General features: G+C 31.2%; 1 protein-coding gene across 4 annotated transcripts; it reads right to left on the reverse strand.

The window, feature by feature from the left end:
- Window positions 1-7,018: 7,018 nt before the first annotated feature.
- Window positions 7,019-27,056, reverse strand: LOC124357624. 4 transcript variants are annotated; one of them, XM_046809579.1, is made up of 6 exons: window positions 26,961-27,056; window positions 23,122-23,211; window positions 21,522-21,600; window positions 15,448-15,533; window positions 10,232-10,361; window positions 7,019-8,888 (listed from the first exon to the last, which is right to left on the reverse strand). In XM_046809579.1, exons 2-6 carry the CDS (start codon window positions 23,203-23,205, stop codon window positions 8,788-8,790), a joined length of 480 nt encoding a protein of 159 aa, XP_046665535.1. In that variant the 5' UTR covers window positions 23,206-23,211; window positions 26,961-27,056; the 3' UTR covers window positions 7,019-8,787. The 4 variants fall into 4 exon arrangements, with proteins under 4 accessions (XP_046665535.1, XP_046665536.1, XP_046665532.1 ...); XM_046809580.1 differs by lacking the exon at window positions 26,961-27,056 and adding an exon at window positions 26,824-26,960; XM_046809576.1 differs by lacking the exon at window positions 26,961-27,056 and adding an exon at window positions 26,818-26,954.
- Window positions 27,057-27,400: the final 344 nt, after the last annotated feature.

A 27,400-nucleotide genomic window follows, 5' to 3' on the forward strand; every position in this document is an offset into this window, starting at 1 on the left:
ACTGAACAGTGGCATCACCCATCTAGGTATACGCCTACAGGGAGGGCTGGTGTTTGATACTTATAGCCTTATAATGTAATCAACACCTAATATAGAAAGCAATTTGATAACATAATAATATATATGGCTCTAAGTCTAATTTGTATAATGTACTTCGGATAACCTTATTCTGGATAACTGATGTGTTCCATTATGTACTTAAAAATATCTGGAAGAAATACTCATCTGTATCACTTGGAAACTAAGGGACATGATACTTATTAAAAAATTGACAGTTAAATATTCTGTATCTGCCATACTGTCTGCTTTGATATACTGTATTTCATATTATGTAGTATATCTTCTACCTTGATCAATTAACACCTCATATAAGTTTCCACAGCAAGTTGTGCCTATTACCTATATTTAAGCTTCTTCATTAAACCTACAAATATTACAATAGGAATATTCCAAACTTTCTAATTATTTAAGAAGGAGTAGTTGTGTTTATTTCTCTAGAGAAATAAAACTTGCAATGTTCTGGTAGTTGTCTTTCAGTTATAAATGTTTGTACATCTAATTTAGATGTACGAGTACCTAGTCAACATTCTTTTCAAATCATTAGAAAAGAGTCTTTCTTAGTCTATTTTTGCCTAGTCATTATTTTACTTAATAAATTGTCAATCAATGTAGCATGGAAAAAATAGTGTTGAGCTGCTGCAGTCATTGCTGAACCTAAGTACACAGAGCGATCTAATGATCTGAACTCGCCCAACATGAATTTATCAAGCATAAATCCAACATACAAAAGGAGTCATACTCATAGAATCTTTATTGTGATTTCATTTGGAGAAATACAATGGAGTCATTTATACACTAAAATACAATTAAATAACAACATATTGTATTTAAAATAAATTTTCCAGTTGAGGAATTCTTCTATGGTGTAAAATGATCGATCTAGGAGCCATTGTCGAGTTTCTTTCTTGAACCGTCTCTCTTCTGTTATTTCTTTAAGGTGGTCTGGCAGTAGGTTATACAGCTTTGGTCTCATATAGCTGGGCTTCTTTTCAGACAGGGCGAGGTGGTGAGTGGGCAGTGCAAAGTTGTAAGCGTGTCTCGTATTGTAGGAGTGGGTCCCTCCTAATCTTGTAAGATTGCAGGATTGGGCAAAAGCAGATAACTTCGAATATGTATAAGGACACTATTGTAAGTATCTTCAGTTCAGTGAAAGCAGCTCTGCAGAAGTCAGATGGGTTTAGGCCAGCTAGTATTCGAATAGCTTTTTTTTGTGCTACCAGGACACGATGGAGGTTTGAGTTGGGAGGAGTTGCCCCAGATCACTAATCCATATCTCAGGTAGGATTCAAATAGTGAGTAGTAAGCAGTTTTAGCTGTTTCAATGTTTGCTGATATTTTTTATGCATCTGATAATGTAAAGTGCTACTGCTGAGCTTTCTGATTAGTTGATCGATGTGTGGGTTCCAGGTTAATTTGCTGTCAATGATGACTCCTAAGTATTTAACTTCATAGTTAATTTGTATATCTGGTAGGCTAGAAAGATCTGTGTTTCTTCGTCCAAAGATAAGTTGTTGGGTTTTTTTGTTCGTTTAACACCAGATCATTTGTTTCACATTACTGTTTTGCTAGGCTTAATGACACATATGAGGCTATTTCAAGTTCTTCGGTATCTTTTTTTGCTACTAGCATGGCCGTGTCGTCAGCGTACATTATTACCTGGCTGTACTCTTTGAGATATCTAGGAAAGTCATTGCTGAGCAGTATGAAGAGCACAGGGCCAGAACAGAGCCTTGTGGGACGCCCCTATTCAACAGGTAGTGGTTTAGATGTTGCTTTACAGACGCTGTTGTTTTGTGTGTATGAAATTTCTACCCATTTGCGATCGTCCCTCAAGGTAGCTCGTTAGCCAGTTTTCTGCCATTCCCTTAACACCCATTTCTCTCACTTTTTTTATAAGAAGATGGTGGCCCAGACAATCAAAGGCCTTGCTGGAAATCTAAAAACAGGGTGGTGACGTTTTTTTTCTTTCTTCTCTCTGGTCGATAAAAAATTCTGCACGTTGAATGAGTGCGGTTGTTGTGGATCTCCCTTTAAGAAAGCCATGTTGCTGACTGGTAAGGATATTGTGATCAGTTAGATGCTTTATCAGCTGGATTAACATTACTTTCTCAATCAATTTTGATATTGTTGAGAGCAGGGATTATTGGTCTATAATTACTAATTTGCTCTGGTGGTCCTTTTTTAAGTTTTCCGGGTATACTTTAGCCAATTTTAAGATTTTGAGGAAATGTGCCTTGAAGAAAAGATTTATTTACTATGTATGTGAGGGGTGGTGTTAGTTCTTCCTTGCAGTGCTTAAGGATGTTAGAGGAGATCTCATCAGCTCCAGCAGATGTTTTTGATTTCAGTCCAGATATTGTATCTATGATTTCTTGGTAGCTTACGGGCTGAAGGATGAGTTCAGGTGGTTCATCCCTCAGCTGGTTAAAAAGGGCATTTTGTGGAGGGGGTTTGGTTAGCATTTCCTAGAGTTTTGTCTGCTGTTGTTGTGAAGTAGTGGTTGAAAAGGTGAGCCACTTTGCTGAGGGTCGTTAACTTGATTTCCTTTCTACTATTAGTTCTATTTGATCGGTAGTGTTGTTTTTTTTGTTATCTTTCCCAATTAACTACTTTCCAAATTGCTTTTTGCTTATTTCCAGCCTCTTGAATGTACTTAGAGGTATCTTGTTGTTTTTAAGCTGTTTGAGCTTTCAAGTCATATTTCCCTTTTCTTGGTTGCTGTTAATGCTTTGTCTTCTTCTCTTCCATGCAGAATTTGATTATTAAGTGCCTGCAGGTACTCTTCCCTAAGGCGACGTGCTTCATCACTATTAGTTAGGGTAGATTTGAGTTTTTGTTTTCCTCTTGGTCTGGATTTTTTTAAGGGGCAAGCTGTATTAAGTAGTGTAGTTGTTTCACCAATAATAAACAGGTTGTAGGCTTGGTTTACCGTCTGGGGAGTTGTAAACATCTTCCCAGAATTCGGAGGCCAGTAGATGTTTCAGATGATTTAAGTTTTCAGGATTGAGTCTTCTGTGAGTTGAGCCAGGACACTTTGATTTCTTGGTTTGTAAGTTGATGGTGCAGAGTTGGGCTCGGTGGTCTGAGAGACCTGTAATGATTACTTCAAATATTTACATCCTCTCCGTTTATGTTGGAGCATACAAAGTCAATGGAGGATGTTGTATTGTGGGTAAACTCGTGTAGGTGGCAGGTCGAGCCTTGTTATGTTGTGTCTTGCTAGCATGTCGTCTAGTTTTGCCTTGGTCCTTTTTTCTGTAAGTCCATCAATGTTAACGTCTCCCATAATGACGGTTTGAGCTTTCCAAGTTGGGGAAAGTTCAAGGGTATCAGTTGGGGATGTCCAAGCAAGTTTCTGTTTCCTTTAGGTGGCCTATACACGCCGACCAGATTAATATTTTTTCCTTTTATTCTAAGGTTTATCATAAAAAGTTCACACATAAGTTCAATTGATTTAATTTGAGGTATCAATTGTGTGTATAGTTATTTCAAAGATTTTCGTTTGAGTAAAAGGCAACTCCTCCTTTTCTGTGGTTTTTTTCTGCAGAAAAACCGCCAATCAGCTTATATCCATTGAGTCGTGTGTTGTCGAGTTGGTCATTGCTGAGTCCATGTTCAGTGATGATTGCGATGTCGGGTTTGAGTTCATGGAGTAGATGTTCCGAGTCTATCCCTTTTTGATGCCAGGGAGTCAATATTTTGGTGAAGTATTTTTTAGGGCCTTTTCTGATGTTTGTGTTTGTAGATCTTGGTTTTGAATTTGGTTTTTTATTTTTTGGCTGGTTCCTAAAAAAATTATGGGGAGATCATTGATTATTAACTTTGCTACTTATTGTTTTGTATTGATAGGAAGATTCAGAGTGATTTTCCTGTGCTTCAGTTATACAGAGAGTGTTATTTAGGGATTGATAGTTTTGTAAGGCTCTGGTTTCATTTAATTCTGTTCCAGCGGGGCTCATTTTTCTTTGATACGGTTTCTTATTTATATTGCTCAATATTTTTCTCAAAGAAAGCTTCAAAAGAGTCTAAGGGGTCCAGTTTAACAGCTGTTATTGGAGGGGAGATGGTGATTTTGAATGTATTTCGTTGTTCCTTTTCCTTTGTTAATTGTGGTTGATTTGGGGTTTCCTCACATTCCTCCCCTGTAACTTTTGTGCCTGAAGAGAGACACTGAGGTAGCTTTTCGTAACTCCCAGGCCCCTGTGGTTTTTTTTGTGTGGGTTTTGTACCGGTTTGTTGAGAGTAGGTTTATCAGTTGAAATTGGATCATTTTGATTCACAGCGTTTGTGAATGTTATGAATTGTTCTTGAATGGTTCTCACCGAGGTCTTCCATGCACACTTGTCTTGTATTAATTCCAATCAGTTCTGTTAAGTACCTGTTTTTCTTTTTTCACTTGATTTTCTAGACAGTTTAATTTTTCAACTAGCATATTATATTTATTTAAAATGATTGCTTTTTCGTTTTCTAATTCTTCAAGTTTATATTGGTAGTTTGAGTGGCTTTCTTCAGATATCGTTAATTCTTCAATTTTTGAAGTTAGTTTTGAGTTCTTTATAGTTAGGGTCATTGTATTCTGTCTTAGTTCTTGGTTCTCAGCTAGTAGTGCGTTCCCAACTTCCGCTGCCAAGAGAGTGAGTTTTCTAGGTTGTTTTTCTTCTGATTCGTTCATGTTTTTGAATTTTTGCTTTTACTTCATCTAAGTTAGGGTCCGGTGTTTTCTTCTGGTTAGGGTAGTGCATTTGTCACATTTCCAGCATTCCACTTCGGTTTGCTGTTAAATTTTTGAATTTTTTATCCTGTCACAACTAAGACATTTTGAGTGAAAACAACTTGTTGCACTGGCCTCTGTACATAGGATTCCTTTGTATTTCAACTCCCATGTTGCATACTCCGCCGGGGGTATCTGGACATTTTTGTTACCTTTTAAATGATGTTAAACTAATGTTTGAGTGTTCAAAAAATTATTATTAATTAATTAATAGTGCCAATCTGTCATTAAATTGTTATTGATTTCTATTGTCAACATGGATAATCTGTTTGTAAGTGGAGGTTTGTCAGGCTCCTCCGGTTATTGATCTTGATTATCTTGTGTTATTAAATAGTGGTTTGGACATAAATCTTGTATATATATTAGCTTGAGTGTATACTGATGGATTTTAATTCTGCAAAACTTCTAACAAACTAAGTTTGTTATTAAAAACTCCATAATTAATGTCTTAGGCCATAGTTTTTCAATTGTTGCCTATTTATATTTATATGAAATTTAAAGTAAAAAACAAATAAACAAATAGAATGTTTTTTTTTAATATTTAAAATTTGTTTACAGATAAAAATATGAGGAGGTACACTGTTTTCAAGTGCTGCTGGAGTTTCAAAGGATTCTTTGTTATCCAGTCAAGATACAAGTGGATATTCCCACCCTCCCACTCAACCTTAAAGTCCACACCAAAGTGATAACAATAATCAGATATATTGGGAACAAACGCAAATCCCCTTAGGTAAATGTAGGACCTCTGATCACATCTTTATTTTAACGGCTGGGTTGAGAGACAAAACATAGCAAAATCGGATTAAAGACAAGCCTATTGTGATGCTGTCACAGGAAAATCCAAAAGCCCGAGTTCCTGGTTCTCAATCTAAAAAATTGCATGCAACACTACAAAACAAAATTCAAAAAATCTTAAAAAACTTCCAAGAAAACCTAGAATGAACAACAGATTTTAATACTGGAAGACATATTTTATCATAAAATGTTACATAGCCAAAGCTTAATTCAGTAATACATTATTGTTAAAACAATGTAAGAAGTGGTAGCAACTTTCCAAAATATTTACAATTTCACAAATACTTCTTAAAACTTTTGCTTTCAATTTATATTACTAATGAATTGGGTAGATTTAAAAGCTGGATGGTGTAAATAAATTTATTTATTTTTAAAAATGCTACAAATTAATATTTGATATTTTTGATCAGTCTTAAGAATACAAAATAATTTACATACTTACTAAACAATATAATGTAAACTACTCTCAACAGTGATACAGATATATACAAATTAGAGGATAATGTATGAAGGTACTAGTCCATAATAAATTCACACTATCCATGCATTAAAACAAAAGTGAAAGACACACTGAAGAAAATAATATATTCGAAAATTATTATTCAAATAAAACTTGCAATACTTGTCACCATAAAAATAATTTGAAATGATAAAACACAAACAAATTTGTTTGCTCATTACTTCTGTTTTAACATTTTCACAATGTCAGTGTTTTTTTGAACTTTTTTAATTGCCGTCAAACTTTTAAATCATAATGGTAAAAAACCGTAATCGTTTTTTTTTTACGTCACACATCTAAGTATAACGAGAAATGTATGTAGGCTTCACAATTTTGCACAAAAACAATTATTTTATTGTGTACCCTAAGGGGTACCTAAATAATTTAATTTACCTTAAAAATTAAGTAATCGTGCGCTTGACGGGGTACATGATTGCCTGAGGTATTTATTTAAGTGTAAGATCAAATTTAACTAACCACCAAGACAGGCAAAAAATAAAAATGCAATAATGAAATTCATAGCAACGTGTACCCCATCGGGTGCACTTTACAACAGCCCAGTATATACCCAATCGGGTACACAACAACAGTTGTGAAGGATCGCGTGTACCCGATGGGGTACAAGCCATCATGAACGTGTTAATTAATAACTAAGGTAGACTAATACAAATAGTGAATACTTAAAAAATAAAATTTTAAATTTATAGAAAAATGTATAAATTACCTTTATTTAACTTTAAACATTTAATTTTAACATTTTCAGTGCCAATGTCCATTTTTACAGACATCTGAAAAATGTGTAAGAAGAACCAATATTTGTTTTTAAGAACATCATTAAAATGTGCAAAAGAAGAACCAATGCCTGTTTAAATGGATGTCTATAACAATTATAATAATAAATCAATTTTAATGCTTTCAATATTACTGATTTTGTAATCATTACAGAATATTTCTGGAATACACTTTTTATTGTATGCATCTCCATATTTTTACTTCTTTTCTTTTCTATAATCTGGATTTTTGTAAAATAAGTCCTATTTATATTCATAAGATTATAGACAACAATAACAGTAATTATAGTGGAAAACTTGTTGGAATTAAAAACTCTCTTTCAGTTCAATGACCTTTAGCTTACTTAAGTAAGGTTTTATTATAGCTTGCATATGGATAAAATCATTAATCAATTCATCAAAACATTGTAGACTGTTTTTATGTCTGATTAAATGCAAAGCATTTCCACTCAAATACATCAAATGTAAATAATGTAAATATTAAAAAAAAAACTTCTTAGTAAGCAATTATTTTTAAACCAGCCATTGCTGGTCAAAGCCCTTATGAGAAATGGTCAAATACGTTAAAACAACTATTGTTATGGCTTCTTCTTAGAATCATGCTTGTGAGCGGACCATGCAGGATCGTTGACACAGCCCTTTGCAGTCTACCAATTTGTGTATTTCAACGAGAAGGTACCTTATGCGGTAAATCAATTATATAAGTTCAATTAAACCCATGTTAAAAATTAAAGTTTTATATATACTGGTTTAAAAAGTTACACAGCCAAGATAATGATTTTAACAGCTTCATAACATAACCAAAAAGAATCTTTTGAACCGCCCAATCAAGAATAAAAGTTAAGATGGCAGTGTGATAACAACTTTTATTCATATAATTCAAAAAATTCAACACTTAGGGTACCTTTTTCATTGCATCAAAACGAAAAGTAGAAATTATTATTTGTACATTATTCAATTTATATGTCTAAATGCAGAAATAAACAAGCTAAATTTTAATTTAACTCTCATTGTTGTAGTGTTACTAGTTTATTTGTGGTTCAAACTCGGGTGGGTATCTACTTTTTTTATTAGAAAGTAGTAGAATGGTAGGTGATGATGGATTTCCTCTAGAACAATATCTTATGATATACACAAACTTACCTATGTACATTATGGCACATCGCCCTCGTTCAGACAAGCTTGTAATGGCATGACTCATGAGTAAAATAACTTAACTTATTACAATTATTTTAAAGCTTTGTAAATGTTTTATTATGAATATGAAAAATTAAATTTTAAATTTTGCTGCCACCCAAACAATAAAATAAGTTCTTAAGCAATTTAAAGTAGATTTTTAAGAAAGAAATGAAATAATTAAGTATTTTGATCCCAAAGTAACAAAGCTGTAACATTTAATGTAAGTGGCTGTAAAAATATAAAAAGACTGGCCTGGCTTATTTTGATACAGCATAGGGAATACACCTTGGTACTTTTTGCAGTCTCCTAGAAAAGTGTCTGGCGCTGAAAGTGCACGCACCTATATCTCAGAGACAGCATAACAAAATTCTGAAAAGTTCTGTAAATTTCATAAAATGTAATCCTTATTGTGTAACCAAATTATAAAAATAGCATACTCATATTTGTTGTCTCAGAATGGAGATTTTCATTTATCTATATTACAGAGTTAAAATTATTAGAACACTGTGGTAATGAACTTGCTGTTAGTATATAAAGTATCTAATAGATTGTTACAAGAGATCATAATATATTGTTCTTTCTAATTTTAATAAATGTTGATGATTGCTCTATAATTACACCCGGTAATTATGTTCCAGCCAAAATTCCAGTTGGTCAATATTATTATCTTGCCAAAGGCAAACATCTGGTGGCTAGGAAGGCACAACCTGGGTTGGTGGAGTCTCCTGCACGAAGTTTGTTCCGAGGTCTATGTACAGACTATATACAATCCAGTTACAGTAGAACAGAAATACTGAAACATAGAGTTTAAATTGTTGTTTAGTGATAAAAATCATTAAAACTTAAAATCTGCAACTCACTTTTAAATACAAATAGTAGAACTTATGTTAGAGGGAATGTTTTGCTGAATTGCATATTTATTTTCTGCATTAATTGATTCTGAGAACAAATACTACACCCATAGGAAGTTTATCACAATCAAAAATGCATTGCCACATAGAATTAAATATTCTGGCAGATAATCTACAGAAAACAGTGACAAATTTTTAAAACGGACATAAAAATATTAATAAAGGATACGTATTGTTTTAAAGACTTAAATAATTTCTTATGCATTTAAAAAGTTTTTAATCACGTTATGATTGTATGAAAAATGTTGGTAATGATTTTTAATAGATACGAAAATACTAATAATATCAAAACAAAACAAAAAAACTTGAAATAACACTGAAGCCTGAACTATGAATAGACCGCTCCACTCTCATGACATCAGATGTGACAGGTAAATTCGCCCCAATTTCAAATTTCACTACTTTCAGAGGCTCAAAACTTGCCGTAGCCAGGAGCTGCTAGGAGCCAAGACTTGGCAGAGGCTGAGAGCTCTCAGAACCCAGGAGCTGACAGAAACCAGGGGTCACCACAACTGCTAACGGCTAGAAGCTCATAGCACCCTAAGAGAAGAACTTGCCAGAGGTTAAGAGCTGTCTGAACCTGGGAGCTGCTAAAAACCAGGATGTTCAAGAGCTTCCAGGGATCGGGAGCTCACAGAGGCCAGAAGCTATCAAGAGGGCTGGAAATCCCACAGGTTGAGATTTATAAAGGGCTAAATGCTTCCAATTGCCTAGAGCTACCAGAAACTGGAATCTTCCAGAGGCCAGCAGGTCCCATAGTTTGAATGTTCCAAAGGATGGTAGTTGCCGGAGGCCGATAGCTTATTGTGGCTGAGATCTGTCAAGGCTTGGATCCCCCATAGTTCAAATGATCCCAGAGGCTGGTAGTAGTTGCCAGAGATCAGCTCTTAGAGCCTGAGAGGTCTTGAAGTCTGGGAGCACTCTAAACTGGGAAGGTGACATGGGCCAGGAGCACTCAGAAGCCAGATGTTTTAGAGTTAGTTTAATATACATTCTTGTATTTTTTTAAGCAACCAGGTTGGTCAGTGATGTAAGTTACAATGTACCAATCTTATCCAATCCAAACTTATAATGAAAATGTACCTAAATATTGTGACGTTAGAGCAAAAAGTAATTTAAATACAAAATTATGCAGTTTGTTAATCCATAAACTATTAACTAAAAGTATTATTTAATTGATAGGCCATTAACTGTATTAACTTAAAGGGGTGGTTTTTACACTTACCGATAACAAATGGTAGAACAACCTGGAGAATGCCAAAACCGTTAAATAGTGTGACAAAAAACAGTATTATGAGAGCAAACGCCACCACTGTAGTCACCAAAAACCATGGAAAGATCCATGTACGATTGCGCTGAAACAAAGTAAAAAAATACATGAAATAATTATGATTAGCAATTTGTTTTCCTGTATGATAAACAAGTCAGATACAGAGACTGCAGAAACATTTATAGTTTCAGCAAATCCATTGTTAATAATTGTTAAAAATAGATGTGACAAACAATGATTGTAGAAAAATATGTGTATGAATTTTTGTGTGTTCTAGTAAGAATAAATGTAATGTGTATAATAAAGTACCATTTTAATATAATTTATTACATACTAGCAGTTAGCCATGGCTTTACACAGAATTTCGTAGGCTTTACACATGTATGAGCACTTCTGGATTAAGTGATTTATATATCCGAAGCCAATGTTGAGTTTACCTTGTTGCCACAATCAAGAAACGTAACAAAATTTATATTTACGGCCACTAAAATTTACTCTGGTCTTAGTATTTTTTGTGCCATAGTTGATTTTGCTTGTTTTCCCAATTAATATATATTAGTGCAAAAATTAAAAAAAATATATATATACAAAAACTAAATAGTAAAAATCACTCAAGCTTTAAGATATGTGTATCATATCCTTTGCTAAAGCACTTTGACCCTAACAAAAGCCTTTAGGGACTTTTATATATATACATACATACATAAAAATAAACAGTCATACTGAGTAATATGCAGTGGCATTTGGGATCAGACTTAAAAAAGTAAATCAAATTTTTACAAAACTTTAATTGTAATTTACAATGATAAAAGGATAACAGGATTTCGGATATTTGCCATCATTATATGTTAAAAATGTATAACACAATGTTTTGGAGATTGAAATCTATCCTCTTTGTCAAGTGGAATTAATGGTATTATATTGTATTAATATATAAAAAAATAAAGAATAGAGAAAAAATTAAATTCTCAAAACGTTGCATTGTACATTTTGTAACATATAAAGGTACCAAATTTCCAAAATGCTCTTATCCTTTAAAACCTTCCATTGTCAATAACAAACATTAAACAGAATACAACAGTAAGATGTGTACATAAAAGTAAACATATATATTTTTGGTCAGCATAAACCAAGGAATCTTTCTATGTGATGAAAAATTATGATTTTTTAGAGGTAGTATTTTGAGGCCATGAAGATAGAAAGTGATGACGCCAATAAAGAAAATAATTTAATAGATTAAGAACACTATTTAAAAATTGTCATTAAATAAAATTTGACTCAAAAACTGTGCATGTACAGCACTTGAAATTGGCTTCTCTGACACTAGGGTATGGAATAGAAGTCAGTGAAGGAGAAAAGGATGGAGTTATCACGCAAAAATTAATAACGGTTTAATAGCAACAATGAACAGTGCTCATTGTAAAGGGCATACACGATACTGTACATTACAGTATACAATGTTTGATCAGTCATATTTAAATTTATATCATCTTATGCCTAGACTGGTCAATAAAGACAGAGGAAACAACGCAACCTGTGATTTAAAAAAATATTATGTGTACAGTGTTTGATCAGTAGTGTACTGCTAATATTAATGATAAAAAGTATTATATAACTTTTACTTCAGATAGCGCTAATGGTAAAGTCAAATCATTAACATGTTCACGATGACTTGTACCCCATCGAGGCACAGGGAGAAGAAAAATTGGAAAAACATAATGAAATAATTGTTTTTGTGCAAAATTGTGAAGCCTACATACATTTCTCGCTATTCTTACACATTTGATGCAAAAAAAAAAAACGATTACGGTTTATTGCAATTATTATTTAAAAATTCAATGGCAAATAAAAAAGTCTGGAAAAATGCTGACATTGCATTAAAAAGATTAACATGTTCAGTGATAATGCATTAAGAATACTTTTTAAATATTGTCATTAAATCAAATTTTACAACAACAAAAAAACTGTGCATGTTTACATGTAAGGCTCTTTACATTCTGTAAGGTTTAATAAAGTGTTACTAAATTTGTTTATTGTTTCACTTTAAATACTGATTACAGTATATAATTGTATACACTGTTAAGTTATTTACTATACTTTTCTTTATATAATGTATGTAGAAAAGATTAAAATTGGGGAGAAAAACTATTTTCTGTTTTTTAATGGATATTTTTGGGTTACCTAAGTCCAAAAAACTGGTAAAAAGTTAATTGATTTCGAATAACTGGTACAGAAGTAAAAGTAAGTTACCTGAAATGTAAAAAAAACCATTATCTAATCACAATCACGCAGGCTATGCAGTTGTGCAATTGTTGCGGACATTAGTTATTGCTTAGAAACAAAGTGAATAAAAAGAAACTTCTAACCTTTGAGGTTAGCAACTCTGATAAGAAATTGCTAAGTCTAGTCCAGGGCATGCTTGCTGTTAACTGTTCATTGATAATCTCCCGATATGGCTGCGTTTTTACAAGTACGTTAGCAGGAACAGTATTCTATACATCAGGATATAACAAAGTGCAGAGATTTATTACTAAGGTTTGAAATGAAAAATTGAATTTTTAGCTGCTGGGTTCTTAAATCAAACGGATGGATCTCTTTCACTGAGGAAACAAATAAAAATCCTGAGATTTGTTGTGGATCCGGGATTTTATTTAAGTATTTCTGAAGATGTACTGCATGGAAAACTGCAAAATATGTAATGAATAAAATAATTTACAGAACTCATTAGTGGATCCATTTTCCATCAACCATGCATGAAGTAAATGAGGCAAAAGTTCTTTGACAAAATTTTCGTATGCCTACCGTTTAGAAGTATTTAAATGTACACATGTAGAAATTAATTATGAAGCCCAGTCCATGGTGATGAATATGTAGACAGAAAGGATTTCACAAGCTACAAGCTACGTGTGAGGCCAATTAAAAGTTTAAGTCTGAGTGGCCAGGAAGTTTCACAATGCATGAATTTGGCAAAGAAGCAAATTAGGGGAACTATATTTTGCTTTGATGGATCTGTATGTTTATTCGGTGACTTTGGGAATGGTATATCCCTATAGTTATTTAGCCCATTCAAACCTCCAACTAATGCTGTGAAAGAAATTTTAATTTAATTCACTCTCGGGAAAGAGTAATTGTTGAAAGATGTTCCGGTCAGATGAAGACATTTTCCAGTTTTAAGAAACGGTGTCCGAGGTACATTGGAAGAAATACCCCGTGTTATGGTTTGCTATGCTGTACTCCATAACATCGGAAAACATCTCAACAATGTGTTTGATTCACCCAATATTTTGACCCCAGAACTGGCATACAATCCATTTGAATCGAACAGCAACAGTGGGTGTCCTAAGTGAGCTATCGGCACATTCAAGAGATCAAGTCAAGATAGCTGTGCAGTCTAAGGTGCTACTTTAGGACGCAGGAGTCAGCCTTGGAGTTGCAGGTTCGATTCCCCCACCTGACGTAAGGGACTTTTGCAGTCTGGTGTACACTTATGAGAATCATTGGAGAGTCTGTAGTAAAGCCAGTGGGAGGGCCTACCTTAAATTAACAGTGGTTGGCTTGGGTGGAAGTTACAGGATCAGTGATTTCCTTATACCAGACCCAAAATATCCGTTTTGCATTTTTTTCGTCTTTACTAAAAAAAAAAAAAACTGACTTGATTTATGTTTATTTTATGCTCTACAAGGTATTTCTTATCGAATCATGACCATAATAATACCTTTTAAGAGTTAAAAAAACGATTTATACTGCAATAATGCCCAAATTATAATATTTGTAAGTCCATACTCAAGGTTGAAAAAAATGAGTCGTAAATATATCTTTTCTAATTATAGGGTTAAAAACACTGATTCAAAAGTATTTTTCTAGCCTTAACTAATTATAACATTTAAAATTATAAAACTGATTGGTTCTCTAAATAAACATTTAGAAAATTACATAAAAATACAAACAAGCTTAAAACAAAGAATCACATAAAATTTTTTTAAACAATTTCTTATACTTTAATGAACTACTACACATATTGTAACTCTATTTTGAAAAACAGACGAGGAAGTATAAGAAAAGTTACATAATTTCATAGTTAATCTTAAGAAACCACATTAATTCTACGAGAAAACCACAATATTCCAAATTTGCATCTCTTTTCTTCCTCCCATAGCATGTAATACTCCACATATAATTGTATAAAATATATTAAGAATACAAATCTCAGCTATATTCCGGTTATATTGTATAACTGTATAAAACCTAAAAAAATACAAGCTACAAAGATTCTATAAAAATGGAATTATCATTATAAATTCATGTAAATGATTTTAATATAATCAAAAGATTTAAATATAACAATTAGTTTATAATACTAACATGTTTATTATAATGTTAAATTATAGTGAATAGCAAAACATTTACATTGATGATCAAGTCAAATGCCATAATCTTCTTATCAGTTAAATCCGCAGAGATCACCTGAGTTTAATTCTATTATATAACATAAATGTTATCAATAAAGGATGTAATATATACTCATATAGTATAACAAAATTTATTATTTTGTTAAGCTAACATTTTACTATCAAACAACAATGTAACAAATAAAATAGAAATACCAATTTACTTATTTTAGAAATGTAGGTGAAACCTTATAAAAATGTACATACCATTTATCAATTCTATCAGTTGAAATTTGGTGTAGAAGCATTTTTCAGATTCAGAGAAAAATAGTGAAACCAAAATTGTTTAAAAATTGTTAAAAAAGTTGGAATGGAAATGAACAGTAATGCACTAAAATAAATATGTTTTAATGTAAAACTAGAGTATTATTTTTTTATTATATAGGGTGTCTTTATTTTAAAGAGTTTGGAATACCCACCATTAAAAGTGGATCTTATTAAATAGACCTTGTCACCAACTTGAAAAAATAAACTTGTTAAAACTCATTTTGTGCTATTCCAGCACTATTAACTACAAGAAAGTGGCAAAGATTGTTTCTAGAAACTAACTCATATCATTGTAAACATATAATAAATTGGTATCATTTAATCATTCTATTACTTAAGACACAATGCATGCCTCCAAAGAATTTTAAAATTGCAAAGAGGCATTTGAAATGATGAACCAACAGTGCGGGGTGGTGTAGTGTAATATGTAATGAGCTAGGTAAAAAGACTTGTTACCTCTTCCACACCCTTGTAAAGGTAGACACAAAGGTAGAAGTAAGCCACAGCAAACGCAGTAACACAAATCGATAGGATTACCTCACCTGGAACCAAACCAATAAAATTATGAAAATCTTCTAATTCAAAGGTGTTTTAAATACTGCATACTTCACAACAGAAATGTTATGGTTTTAATTTCTTTCCATCCAAAGTACACATAGGTTGTAAACAGCAGTGCTGAAAATTATCAGAATAGGGTAATAACACTGTAATGTTTAAATTTGTATAAATAAAAGTCTATACATAAATTTAAGGTTTACAAGCACCAATTTTTCCACATTGACAATTGTCACCTTCTTAGGGTGTTGGCCTTTGAGGAGTCATCCATCATAGGTAAAGTTGCATATAATTTTAAAGTGTCTTAAGGATTTGAGAAGAATACTATATAACAAAATGCAATTTGGCAGTCCTATTACAGCAGAAAAATGTTTCCTACATTAATTTTTTTATACAAACTTAAATTATTATTATTTTAAATTCATAAAATCTGCTTTAACATATTATTTTCTAAAATTTGAGTTTTGTATGGTTGAAGGTAGACAAAAATATATTAAGGCCTCAAAACAAAATTTTACTCAAAAACAAAACTATATTTTATTAAACCATTAAAAATAAATTATTACTCAAAGTTTGATTACATTATATGCTCAAATGTCTGAGACCAAAACAAAATAACAAAAAAGATATTTTCAGTCGGTGGACAGAACATTATAAAAACAAAATAAAGATATAATAAATATAAACAGTTACCATATTACATGTCAAATAATATCATTAAAAGAGGCCCTTGATTAAATTTAGGTCTTATTTTTGTGTTATTGTTTCTCTTGGCGTTTTATAAACGTTTTTGGTGCATTAAGATTTGTGCAATGGTTAAGACTTATTAATCATTATTATATAGTACTTTCATTTAGTGGGTAATGTGTCCATTATTTGACAGCATATGTAACAATACATGACTAGAAGTGGTGCAGTACTTTGAATGTGTAGCAATTGCTACATAGGCAATTTAAAATTGATTTATTAAATATTGATGGGAGGAATTATATATGAAAATATTTTAGAAGTTAATTAGTGATGTTAAAATATAGGTAAATTGAATTATGTAATTTTTCAAGAAAGGGTTCAAATTCAAATTTAAAATTTCTTTATTCAGACATGTAACAGATTACAAGAAGAGCGTCACAATAAATCTCAATATAAATTTATCATTTATATATTAAAACATAAAAATCAGTTTGACACACATTGAAAAAGTAAGATTTGGCTATGTAACCTTCTACAGAGTAAGTTAAAGCATTTTTACATCAAGGCAGTTATTAGTTAAGGTAATTATTAGGTAATTTAAGGGGATTTTATACATTTCTAAACATACCCAACAATACTTAAAAGTTATTTACATATTGAAACAAAAAAGGCTTCAAAAGAATACAAGGATAACGTTAATAAATCTTCTTTAAGTAGTTTTTTGAATTTTTCATAATTTTGCTCATTTTGAATATTGAGAGGAAGGTTAAACAAAAATTTTGTGCCGATGAAACTAGTTTTCTTTTCATAAAACTTCAGCCTATGTTGTTCCACATATCTGCTACGTCTTAAATTGTAATCATGATGATTTAAAATACTAATTGGGTTGTTGTATTTTTTTACGTATAAAACAGTTTCATAAATGTATAGATCCATATACAGTCAAAATTTGAAGTTGAGAAAAGTATGGTTTCACTGTATCTCTTCGTTTTAGGTTAATTATCCTTAAAGCTTTTTTTTGTTGTAATAAGATTCTGTCCAGATTTCTTTTAGTTGTGGCTCCGTATATGCCTATATTGTAAGACATATGGGAATTTACCATAGCAAAGTAGATGGCTTTCAATGTCTCAATGCTACACACCCTTGACATTTGGCGTAAAGCAAAGAGACCGGAGGACATTTTTTTTACCACATAATCAACATGTTTCTCCCAACCTAAATTCTGATCTAATATTATTCCAAGAAACTTTGTATTGTCTACTTGATTCAATTTTGAATTTTCTAAATATATGTTAGGCTCAAATTGTAATCTTGATTGTTTGGTACTGAACTATACAAAGTTTGATTTATTTGGGTTTAGCAAGAGATTTTTGGAACTCAGGAAATCTTTAACAGTTAGAATGTTTAAAAAAGATAGAAGCTCAATGTCTTCCTGTTTATTACCTGAAACCGTAATACTTGCATTGTCAGCATAAAGGCATATTGAGCCTCCACCTGGAACCATCCTAGGGAGCCCCTTTAAATAACAGAGAAATAAAAGAGGGCCCAGGATAGAAGCTTGAGGAACGCCATGTTTTACTATTTTAAATTTTGAAAAATAGGTTCTAATGTAATTATATTGACTTCCAGCATAGTTTAAAATGTGTTGAATTTGACTACACTGCTGTCTATTCTTCAAATACGACATAAACCAATTGTATTCCTTGTCTTTTATATTCAAATCACTAAGGACATTAAGCAACCCATCATGTGACACACTGTCGAATGCTTTGGTAAGATCAAGAAAAATTCCAATAACTTTTTCATTTCTGTCAATTGAGTCTATAATCGATTCAATAAATTTAACACTTGCTGTAGCTGTGGATCTGCCTGGTCGAAAACCATGTTGCTCGTCATAAAGTAACTGATTTAGTTCCAAATATTTCATAAGTTGATTATAAACTACTTTTTCAAAAACCTTTGAGAATATGGGTAACAATGATACAGGTCTGAAACTTGATGGGTCATTTCTGTTTTCTTTTTTATAAAGAGGTATTACCTTAGCAATTTTTAATTGACATGGGAAAAAGCCAGAAATTAATGATGAATTAATAATGTGCGTGAGTGGCCTGGAGATGAGCGGGAACAATTGTTTTACCAAAGCCATTGGAATATCATCAATACCAGTTGAAAATTTATTTTTAAAAGCCATAACAATTTTTTTACTGCATCTTCATTAACAGATTCAAAAGTGAATCTTCTTGAATTTTGTGTTTTAAAGGACAACTCACTAACAATTTTAGGTTGGATGTTCGGAATTACTAAATTATCTACAGCATTTACAGAAAAGTCATTAAAAATATTGCTGACAAGGTTTGGCTCTGATACAGTTTTCCGCTCTACGACAATATGTATATTTTCATTTGTTTTAGTAGTGTTGTCAACTTCAGATTTTATAATTTGCCATGTAGATTTTGATTTATTTGTAGAATTCATTATTTTACTATCCAAAAATTTTTTTCCATCATTAATTTGCAATTTAACTTCCCTTTTTAACTGTTTAATTTTCTGTTTTAAAATCTCGGTTTTCAGCAATCTATATTCTTTTTCAAGTTTCACAATTTCATCATTTTTTAATTTTAACATCATTTGAAATCCATTTAACATTGTTATTTTTTCTATTGTTAGTAGTTTGGGAAAGCTAGTTTCAAAGGCATAAGCAAATTTACAATAAAAAACATTGTATTTAGTTTCAACAGTAGCTTGATAAATATCTAACCATGTAGGGTCTGCGCATGTAGGATGATACAGGTAGACAACAGGTTTTCTGGTAGTCTGCTTTGTGAATAAGATTACAATGAGAGTTGACTTTTGTTCTTGATGAACTTGTAATTGGATAGTGGGAGGCCAATCATAGGGGTTGCTAATAGTTAGCTGGTTTACTGGAAGTGGAGGTAAAAATTGCTACGACACACACTTCTCTGTGCCTTTTGAGTGTTCTTTTGTGGTAATTAGTTATTGTTTTCGGATTTATAGTTTTTTTGTACCCATCTACAGGGGATTTTGCATAAGTAGCTCTTTTATAATTGAATTACAATTTTCAGAAATTCAAAATCATATAAATTACATTTACATAACCAAATGGATATCAATTAAATCTGACCAGTAGCGGAAAAAGCAATCTGTCAGTCGAATGTGTCTAGAAGAAAGGAAGGGACCATAAGGTGTTAATACGAGCTAGTGTCCAGGTGCAGCTACAATTAAATACCAGAAGATTAGGAAACAGTGGACAGTCCACACAGTTTCAATTGCTAAGGGTTTAGGCATTCATAAATAATACAAAAATAATTAATAAAAAATAAATACAGACGGCTCAATAAAACTAGATGGTCTTGTGATTAATTGACTCATGGTAAACAAAGTCCTAAACTTTCTATAGAAAATTTGTAAACATTCAGCACATTAATTTAAAGTACTAAAACTTTTAATCACAGGACATGCTTTTGACAAATTTGAGTCCAGTTAATATTTGTTGTGTATCTTTTAAAACGCAAAAGCTTCAACTTGTATCGAATTGAATTTACTACGATCAAAATTATTTTTGTAAACTGCAATAAATGACAACCAATAAATTACAGACCATAATACATTTAAAGATATCAGAAGTATTAACTCACATATTGAACTCTAATGTAAATGTACTTGAGTTATTAACACAGATAATAAAATTATTTGCCAAAATAGACTCCCAAAGCTTAGTGGTAAATGTAACATGAGTAGCTTCTTAAATTCTAATGCAGCTAAGTTCTTTTAACTCCGCAACATCTGTTTTTCATGTAAGGAAATCAAAACATTCACATTATTGTACTCTCAATTCTTTTAAACCAGTTTAAATCCAGTTTCAAAAGAATTAATGTTTAAGGTGGAACTTATATTAGTTTCTTATATGGTAATTACTAAATTTAAAATTCACAACAAATACTTCCAAATTGTTATTTTGTGAGACCTCTCTTAGTAGAATAAGGACATTTAGGATACATATATTTATCCTTTAAAAGGAACTAAGGAAACAACTTTCTTTTAAAAAAATCGCACACACACACACACAAAGTTTTGAAAATCCTCTTAAGATATGTTTTATAGAATAGAATCAATACGTATTTCATCCTCCTGAACTTATTTATATGTTGTTAGGAGGGAGATTGTAATTACTAATTTTTCACTAATAGAATTTGATATCATGTAGTTCTAATAAATGTTACAAAGAGAAGTTATTAATTTTTCGATTATGCCTTCACCATAGCGTAGGGATAAGGCTCTGTAACCGAGGTCACAGGTCCAATTTCCAGGAAGGTCAGTAAAAATTTGCAAAATGGTCAGCAAAAATTTGTAAAAATTTGATTGCTTTTCCAAAACCCTTAAGAAACTAGTTAGTGACCAACAAAATGTCATTTAAATTTCATTAAAACATAAAACCAATATTTAATACTTTTATTTTTGTGAGGCCTTGCTATCGAAAGGCCTCACAAAAATAAAAGTATTAAATATTGGTTTTATGTTTTAATGAAATGCCAATTTTCATAAAAGTGTTGTATTTCAAATGTTATCAGTATAAAAATAAAAATGTATTAAATGCATCTATTAAAAACTATATATTTTCTGGAACTAATCAAAATATTATGGAATTTGTATTTAACAGGTTCATGACAACAACTTATTTCCGGACTTTTTATTTGGTATAAAATTTTTTAATAATTTCAAAAAAACCGTAATTTGTTTTTAGGTTACACCTCTAAGTATAATTATAAAAGTATGCAGGATTCGCAATTTTACACCGAAAATTATTTCAATTTTTCTTCGTGCACCCCAAGGGGTACCTTAAAAATTATGCAATAATTGTGTGCCCGACGGACTATACGATAGTCTGAGGTATTTATTTCAGCGCTGGATCAAATTTAACAAATTACCAAGACAGGCAAATAATAAAAACGCAATAAGGAAATGCATAGCAATGTGTACCCCTTTGGGCACACGACACGCCGATCGGCTAACAAAAATTTAAATAATTTTCCCGAATAAAAAATGTTTTGTTACAAAAATACTCATTAAAATATAACAAACCTTCATGAAAACATTATATATGACAATGCATATTCAAATAACTAATAAGCTGTCATGACTTTAATAAAATACTCTTGCAAAACCAGAAAAAAAGGCCTGCCAATAAAGGTAACCTAGAACCTAGTTGCCAACTCTTGGGTTGAAAACCGTAAAATGGCATTATTTGCTTAGATTACATGACTCACTTGTTGAAGTAGTATCTGAAGTTACTATCAGTACAAGGATGGTGAATATTGTTGACACTGCAATGCCACAGCTGATACCCTATATTTAAACAAACACAATTCTCAGCTGTTATACAAGTGAAGTATACCTTTAATATATTAATTGATTTAACCCTTTGAGTGCCACAGCATATTTTCCCAAGTCATACGCATAAATTGCCGGAGCATTTCCTTCTGCTTTGCAAGCATGTGGGGAAAAAACTATATTAAAAAAACTATTTAACCGATTTGAATAAATTTTTTTTAGTTTGTGTGTTATAAAACAAGGTATTTTTTCTATATAATATTATAATTTTATTTCTATTTACACAAAAAGAATATAGGTTATAACAAAAAACTAAAAATATGAAAAAAAAAATTTTAAGTTTGAACTAAAATTTTATATATACAATATTTTTTAAATTTATTTTTAGCTATACCATATGAAAGAGCATGAAAAACTGAACAAAACTCATGCATAATATGGTGTGTTACAGTAATATTTAACCAGATACTGCAATATATACAAAATACAACAAAAAGCAATTTTTGTTCAAGTTTGTCAAAAGTTTAGAAACAATATTATAACTATCCTATTTCACTCAATGAAGTAAGACAACTGTAAAATACTAATTATATAAAAATATACACAGGCCTACAATATAACCCTACTTCACCTAAAATCAATAGTTTGATTGGAACTTGCGTTTTACTTCGTCACCAATCCAACAATAAAATATACATCACTAAACAAATAAACACGAAAAAAGAAGTTTATAAATGTATTGTAAGTTTTACTGAACACAATTGCAGAATAGTAATAACAACAGTTTTCAGCATAAACACACGAAACTAGTACAATGTAAACACCCAACGAACCAAACTGTGTAGTTAATGGCAACAAGTAGCAGCTGACCAACTATTGCGTCATCTGTTCTTTTTCTGATGGCAAATAACTACAAGGAGGCGGTGAACAATAAAAATCAATCACAATTGATTGTTCGAAACTTGTAGATTGCCGTGAAATAAGTTATTTGTCAAAACAAAAATGAATTATATGTGATATTAATTAAATACAAATCGTCTACTGGGTAGATGCCAGCAATTTATGCACATTTCACAACATCTACTATGTAGACGCTGCGGCACTCAAAGGGTTAAAAAATAAATCTATTAAATGAAAACTGTGTATGAAATTAAACAATTATTGGTCAATAGACGTGGCTGAAAGTGGAATAAAAACTCACATATAAAGAAATAAAACATGCAAAATGGTCAAGCTGAATTCAAGCTCTTCTGTGCTACCTCAATCACTAAATAGAAATGATTTTTATTGTTGTTATTGTGATTTTTAAATTGATTACCTGTCCATACAATTGTGGTTTGTATTAAATTCACATGGGTACATTCATACTAATGTTTGTTTAATTTGTAAAAAGAGATATATTCATTTTTTGAATATTTTAAGCAAGGAAATTTTTGGTTAAACCTCCAAAAGTGTATTAATAGGGCAACAGAAACATATATTACTAGTAATTAATTTATATAATTCACAAATTAGTACTGAAGTTTATAATGTTACCTTGAAAATATATGTAATGTATCGAACAGATTTATCCAAGTCTATTGAAAATGGTCCTTTAGACAGTACTGGAAATGATACCATGATCACCTGAAACATAAATCCTCAGATAATACATAGTGTACCAAAACAAGCAAATATTTACAAACATTTGAAATGCACTTACTTACCCATAGATCTTGAATTTTCGCAGCAATGAATATAACACAGCCAAATAACTATGTAGTAATTCATATTGATCATTATATTAAATCTTGGTTGTGATTATAACGCAATTGCTCTACATCGGGATTAAATTCTCAACTTTATTCTTGATTAAGACTCTCATATCATTGTAAGTAACAATAAATAGACAGATATTATGGACAAACATATCGAAACACAAACTTTTGTATCATATAACTCTGATAAATGCATGGCTACAAGTTCAGTATGTGAACTAATTACTCGTTACTGTACAGAACTGGTTATTCAGGCGAACACGATCAAACATGGAGATGTGAGTCACAAAATAAAACATACAAGAGTTGTTATCTCTATGTCAATGTAAATTATCACAGCAAGGTAAACTGACACAGTGCACTCCACTAGGACAGTTACTGATGTTGGACTGTATGCCACTACTCTTGTATTAACTTATATGTGCATTTCATTGATTTTGTACAAATAATTAAAAAAAGTCACTTTTTAAACCATTCTTTAATTTTTATTTTATTTTTTATTAGCTGGTATCTGATGAAAACAAAGATATTGTGTTTGCAGACAGTGTATACTGTCTGGCTGTCCAAGCATATTTTATCTTTTTGACATTATTATTTTCCAACTCCATGTTGAGCTTTTTGAAGTATTTTTGTGTCACATTTTTTGAGATATTTCGTATGTATTTCAGTTAGACCACAATTATGGCTGCCAAAGTAACATCCAAAAATTATAAACGGCGCTAAGAATGTTTCTACGTTTTTCTATGCTATTATACGTTGTGGTGGGTTATCATAATTTGTTTCCTCTCTCACTTTCTCACCACAATGTTTGACCACTCCAAAATTTTTACAAGTTACGATTCCTAATAGTTACAGTTGTGTCCCATTTCCAAATTATACATTTTTTAATGAGGGCTTGAATGAGAGCCTAAGACTGCACTTAGTATTGAAAGTAAATTTGCACCTCTATAAATTATTTTTAACTCTAAAATTTGAAGCTTCTGCTAAAATTTATTGGCTTTGAGAGCTCCTGTTCTCTGATGCCCTTTGGGCTTAAGAAATAGTTTCCTAGGAATTTTGTCTTGGTTTTGCAAATAACGGAACAGTTTAGCCATATAAGTTCAGCTGATTCTTTTGCCTCTCCGCAGAGTCTGCATTCATCAGTAGCTTAAACACATTCATTAGATGTTTTGAAAAGGGCCATATCGTTAGTGTCCCAAATACTAATCGTACATCCAACTTGCTTAGATCTAGGAGACCTGACTCCCTTTTAACATATGGAGAGATAAACACTTTTGACTGCCAGAGTTCTGAAGCCTTTCGGATCCTTGGATCTAATCCTCTTTTCCCAGACATTTATTACAGCTTTACATAGGAGAAGGCTACTCCAAAGCTCGGCTTTGGTCCTACCAAAAGGGTTTCAAAACCTTAGAAAGTGTCTTTTGAGTGTACTGTTAGCTGCAGCCCTCTATATGCTAGAGATAATATCCTCAGTCCCAGAGAGCTTGCTCGGAACAGTTATCATATGTGTTCTGTTATTGGTGACTGCTAAAAAACAACTGTACATCTTGTATTACATATTGTTTTGTTGTTTGATAGTAAGATTTACGTTAGAGTAAAATTTATGTATTGAAACCATCTAATTTCTATAAGATTTTTACAGTGAGCCCACCACTCCATTCTAAAGATTGTTTTGAGGTGTACCCAGGCCAACTGCTAGGGATTACTCTGGTACTGAGGTATTTACATTGATTTTACATAACTGACATGTTTTCGTTTGGAATGTAATGTTTTCATCATTTAGTTACAGCAGTATTAAAAGTATAAAAAGTAATTTTTCATACATTAGTAAATCCAATGCAAAACATTTTTTTTTTTGTAAAACAAATTAGAATACCTAATAGGTATGAGCCTTATGAAGGATGCATATCACAAAAATTACAAAATAAAATAAACCAAGTAAGTAGTGTAATAAACACAATACATTACAGTGTTATGTTTGGAAAATTAAGAAACAAATTGTGGTACTATTCATTAGTCTCTGGAAATTCTTTTCAACCCATACAATAAACATCTTTCTATATAAAATAGGAGTTTGTTAGGATTTATATCTTATATAACAAATTTTAACATGCTTATGAAGCATTTTTATTCAAATTCAGGAGCACATTTTTCATATTTCCATCACAATAATTATGGTTAGTCAAGAAAACGTTACTTATTAGCAATATCTGTTACTCCCTGAGTACAAATTATATTAAACTTGAAACTTTCAAATTAATGATTAACCTGTACCTTGTGTAACAAGCGGCGTCTATAATTTGATATCTTTTCAATGGTTTTATTCTATACTCTGAATTCATTAAAACTTATACAAAAGAGATATTTTTGTGAGAATAAATTTGATTTGTCGTGTACAAGGGTATTACCAAATTCTTAAAAAATTTCTAAAATTAGTACAAAAAGTTAAAGCTTGCTTCTACAAGAGCTGGTTGTACTGACAGCCATTTGGTTTTAACCCTGTAACAATATTAAGCCTTATACACTTTCACAACTTTATTATTTGTTATAGAGTTTAGGGTGATAAATACGCAACCATTCTCTTTTTACGTTACTCAATATTGAGATTGGTTGTAAAGAAAAATATCTCAAAATTTTTAATTTTATCATGAAGATATTGCTTATGAAGCATTTTTATTCAAATTCAGGAGCACATTTTTCATATTTCTATCACAATAATTATGGTTAGTCAAGAAAACGTTACTTATTAGCAATATCTGTTACTACTCCCTGAGTACAAATTATATTAAACTTGAAAACTTTCAAATTAATGATTAACCTGTACCTTGTGTAACAAGCGGCGTCTATAATTTTATATCTTTTCAATGGTTTTATTCTGTACTCTGAATTCATTAAAACTTATACAAAAGAGATATTTTTGTGAGAATAAATTTGATTTGTCGTGTACAAGGGTATTACCAAATTCTTAAAAAATTTCTAAAATTAGTACAAAAAGTTAAAGCTTGCTTCTACAAGAGTTGGTTGTACTGACGGCCATTTGGATTTAACCCTGTAACAATATTAAGCCTTATACACTTTCACAACTTTATTATTTGTTATAGAGTTTAGGGTGATAAATACGCAACCAATCCCTTTTTACGTTACTCAATATTGAGATTGGTTGTAAAGAAAATATCTCAAAATTTTTAATTTTATCATGAAGATATTCAAAAAGTATACATTTTATGATAAAATCTTAAAAGCATTTAGAAGTGTACTAATATACTGTATACCTCCCATAACCTTAAAACTTAAAATAAGGGTGTGTTGTTCTTGTGGGTCATTTTACTACAACCAGCTTTTAATAAACAGTAACACATACATAAAATATTTGCTTCTATCACCAGAAAAGCTATTAAATTTATTTAAATTATGAAGTACATTTTGTGACATAATTTAACATAATTAAATCTAGGTAAAACATTACAATACTTACACGTACTATTTAAATGAAAATGTTTTACTTTGATACTTATACTTCTTGCATTACATAACTATTTTCTCTCAACTGAAGACTTAATTGAGACTGACTACACCATGACAGTGAAATATTCACCAAGAACATAAAAATACTGTTACCTGATTTTGGAGAGAAAGAAAATGTGATGACAGAGTTCTCGAGCAATCGATTTAAAACTGATAATACAACTGATAAGATAAACAGGTGTGAACGACACACTTCATTTGCTACAACAGTACATGTACACTCTAGTACAAGTACATAGTAACAATTTCTTTTGTCTTAGATGTAGTTATTTGTCTCATTAGCAACAATATATGTTCTGTATCAATATCAATACAAACCTAAATAGATTTTTTCAGTTGGTAAATACTTTATATGTCACATTAAAGCAAACTCAATAATTAATTAGTAAATCCAAATATATTAAAGGATGTTTATTGAAAATAAAAAGATTTTTTATAAGGTTTTAGATTTTCAAGTACAAGGATAATATGCATTAGATTGCAAACTTTAATAAGATATTTGTCAGTTTAATAATTATACAAAATTTCGATAA

Source organism: Homalodisca vitripennis, chromosome 3, assembly GCF_021130785.1.
Source record: "Homalodisca vitripennis isolate AUS2020 chromosome 3, UT_GWSS_2.1, whole genome shotgun sequence".
Lineage (NCBI taxonomy): Eukaryota > Metazoa > Arthropoda > Insecta > Hemiptera > Cicadellidae > Homalodisca > Homalodisca vitripennis.

Coding starts and splice junctions, on each gene's coding strand:
- LOC124357624 (XM_046809579.1), bottom strand. CDS start 23,205: ATGGTATCATTTCCAGTACTGTCTAAAGGACCATTTTCAATAGACTTG. Junction 21,601..23,121: donor ACATTACATATATTTTCAAG/GTAACATTATAA, acceptor GTTTAAATATAG/GGTATCAGCTGTGGCATTGC. Junction 15,534..21,521: donor TTCAGATACTACTTCAACAA/GTGAGTCATGTA, acceptor GTTTGGTTCCAG/GTGAGGTAATCCTATCGATT.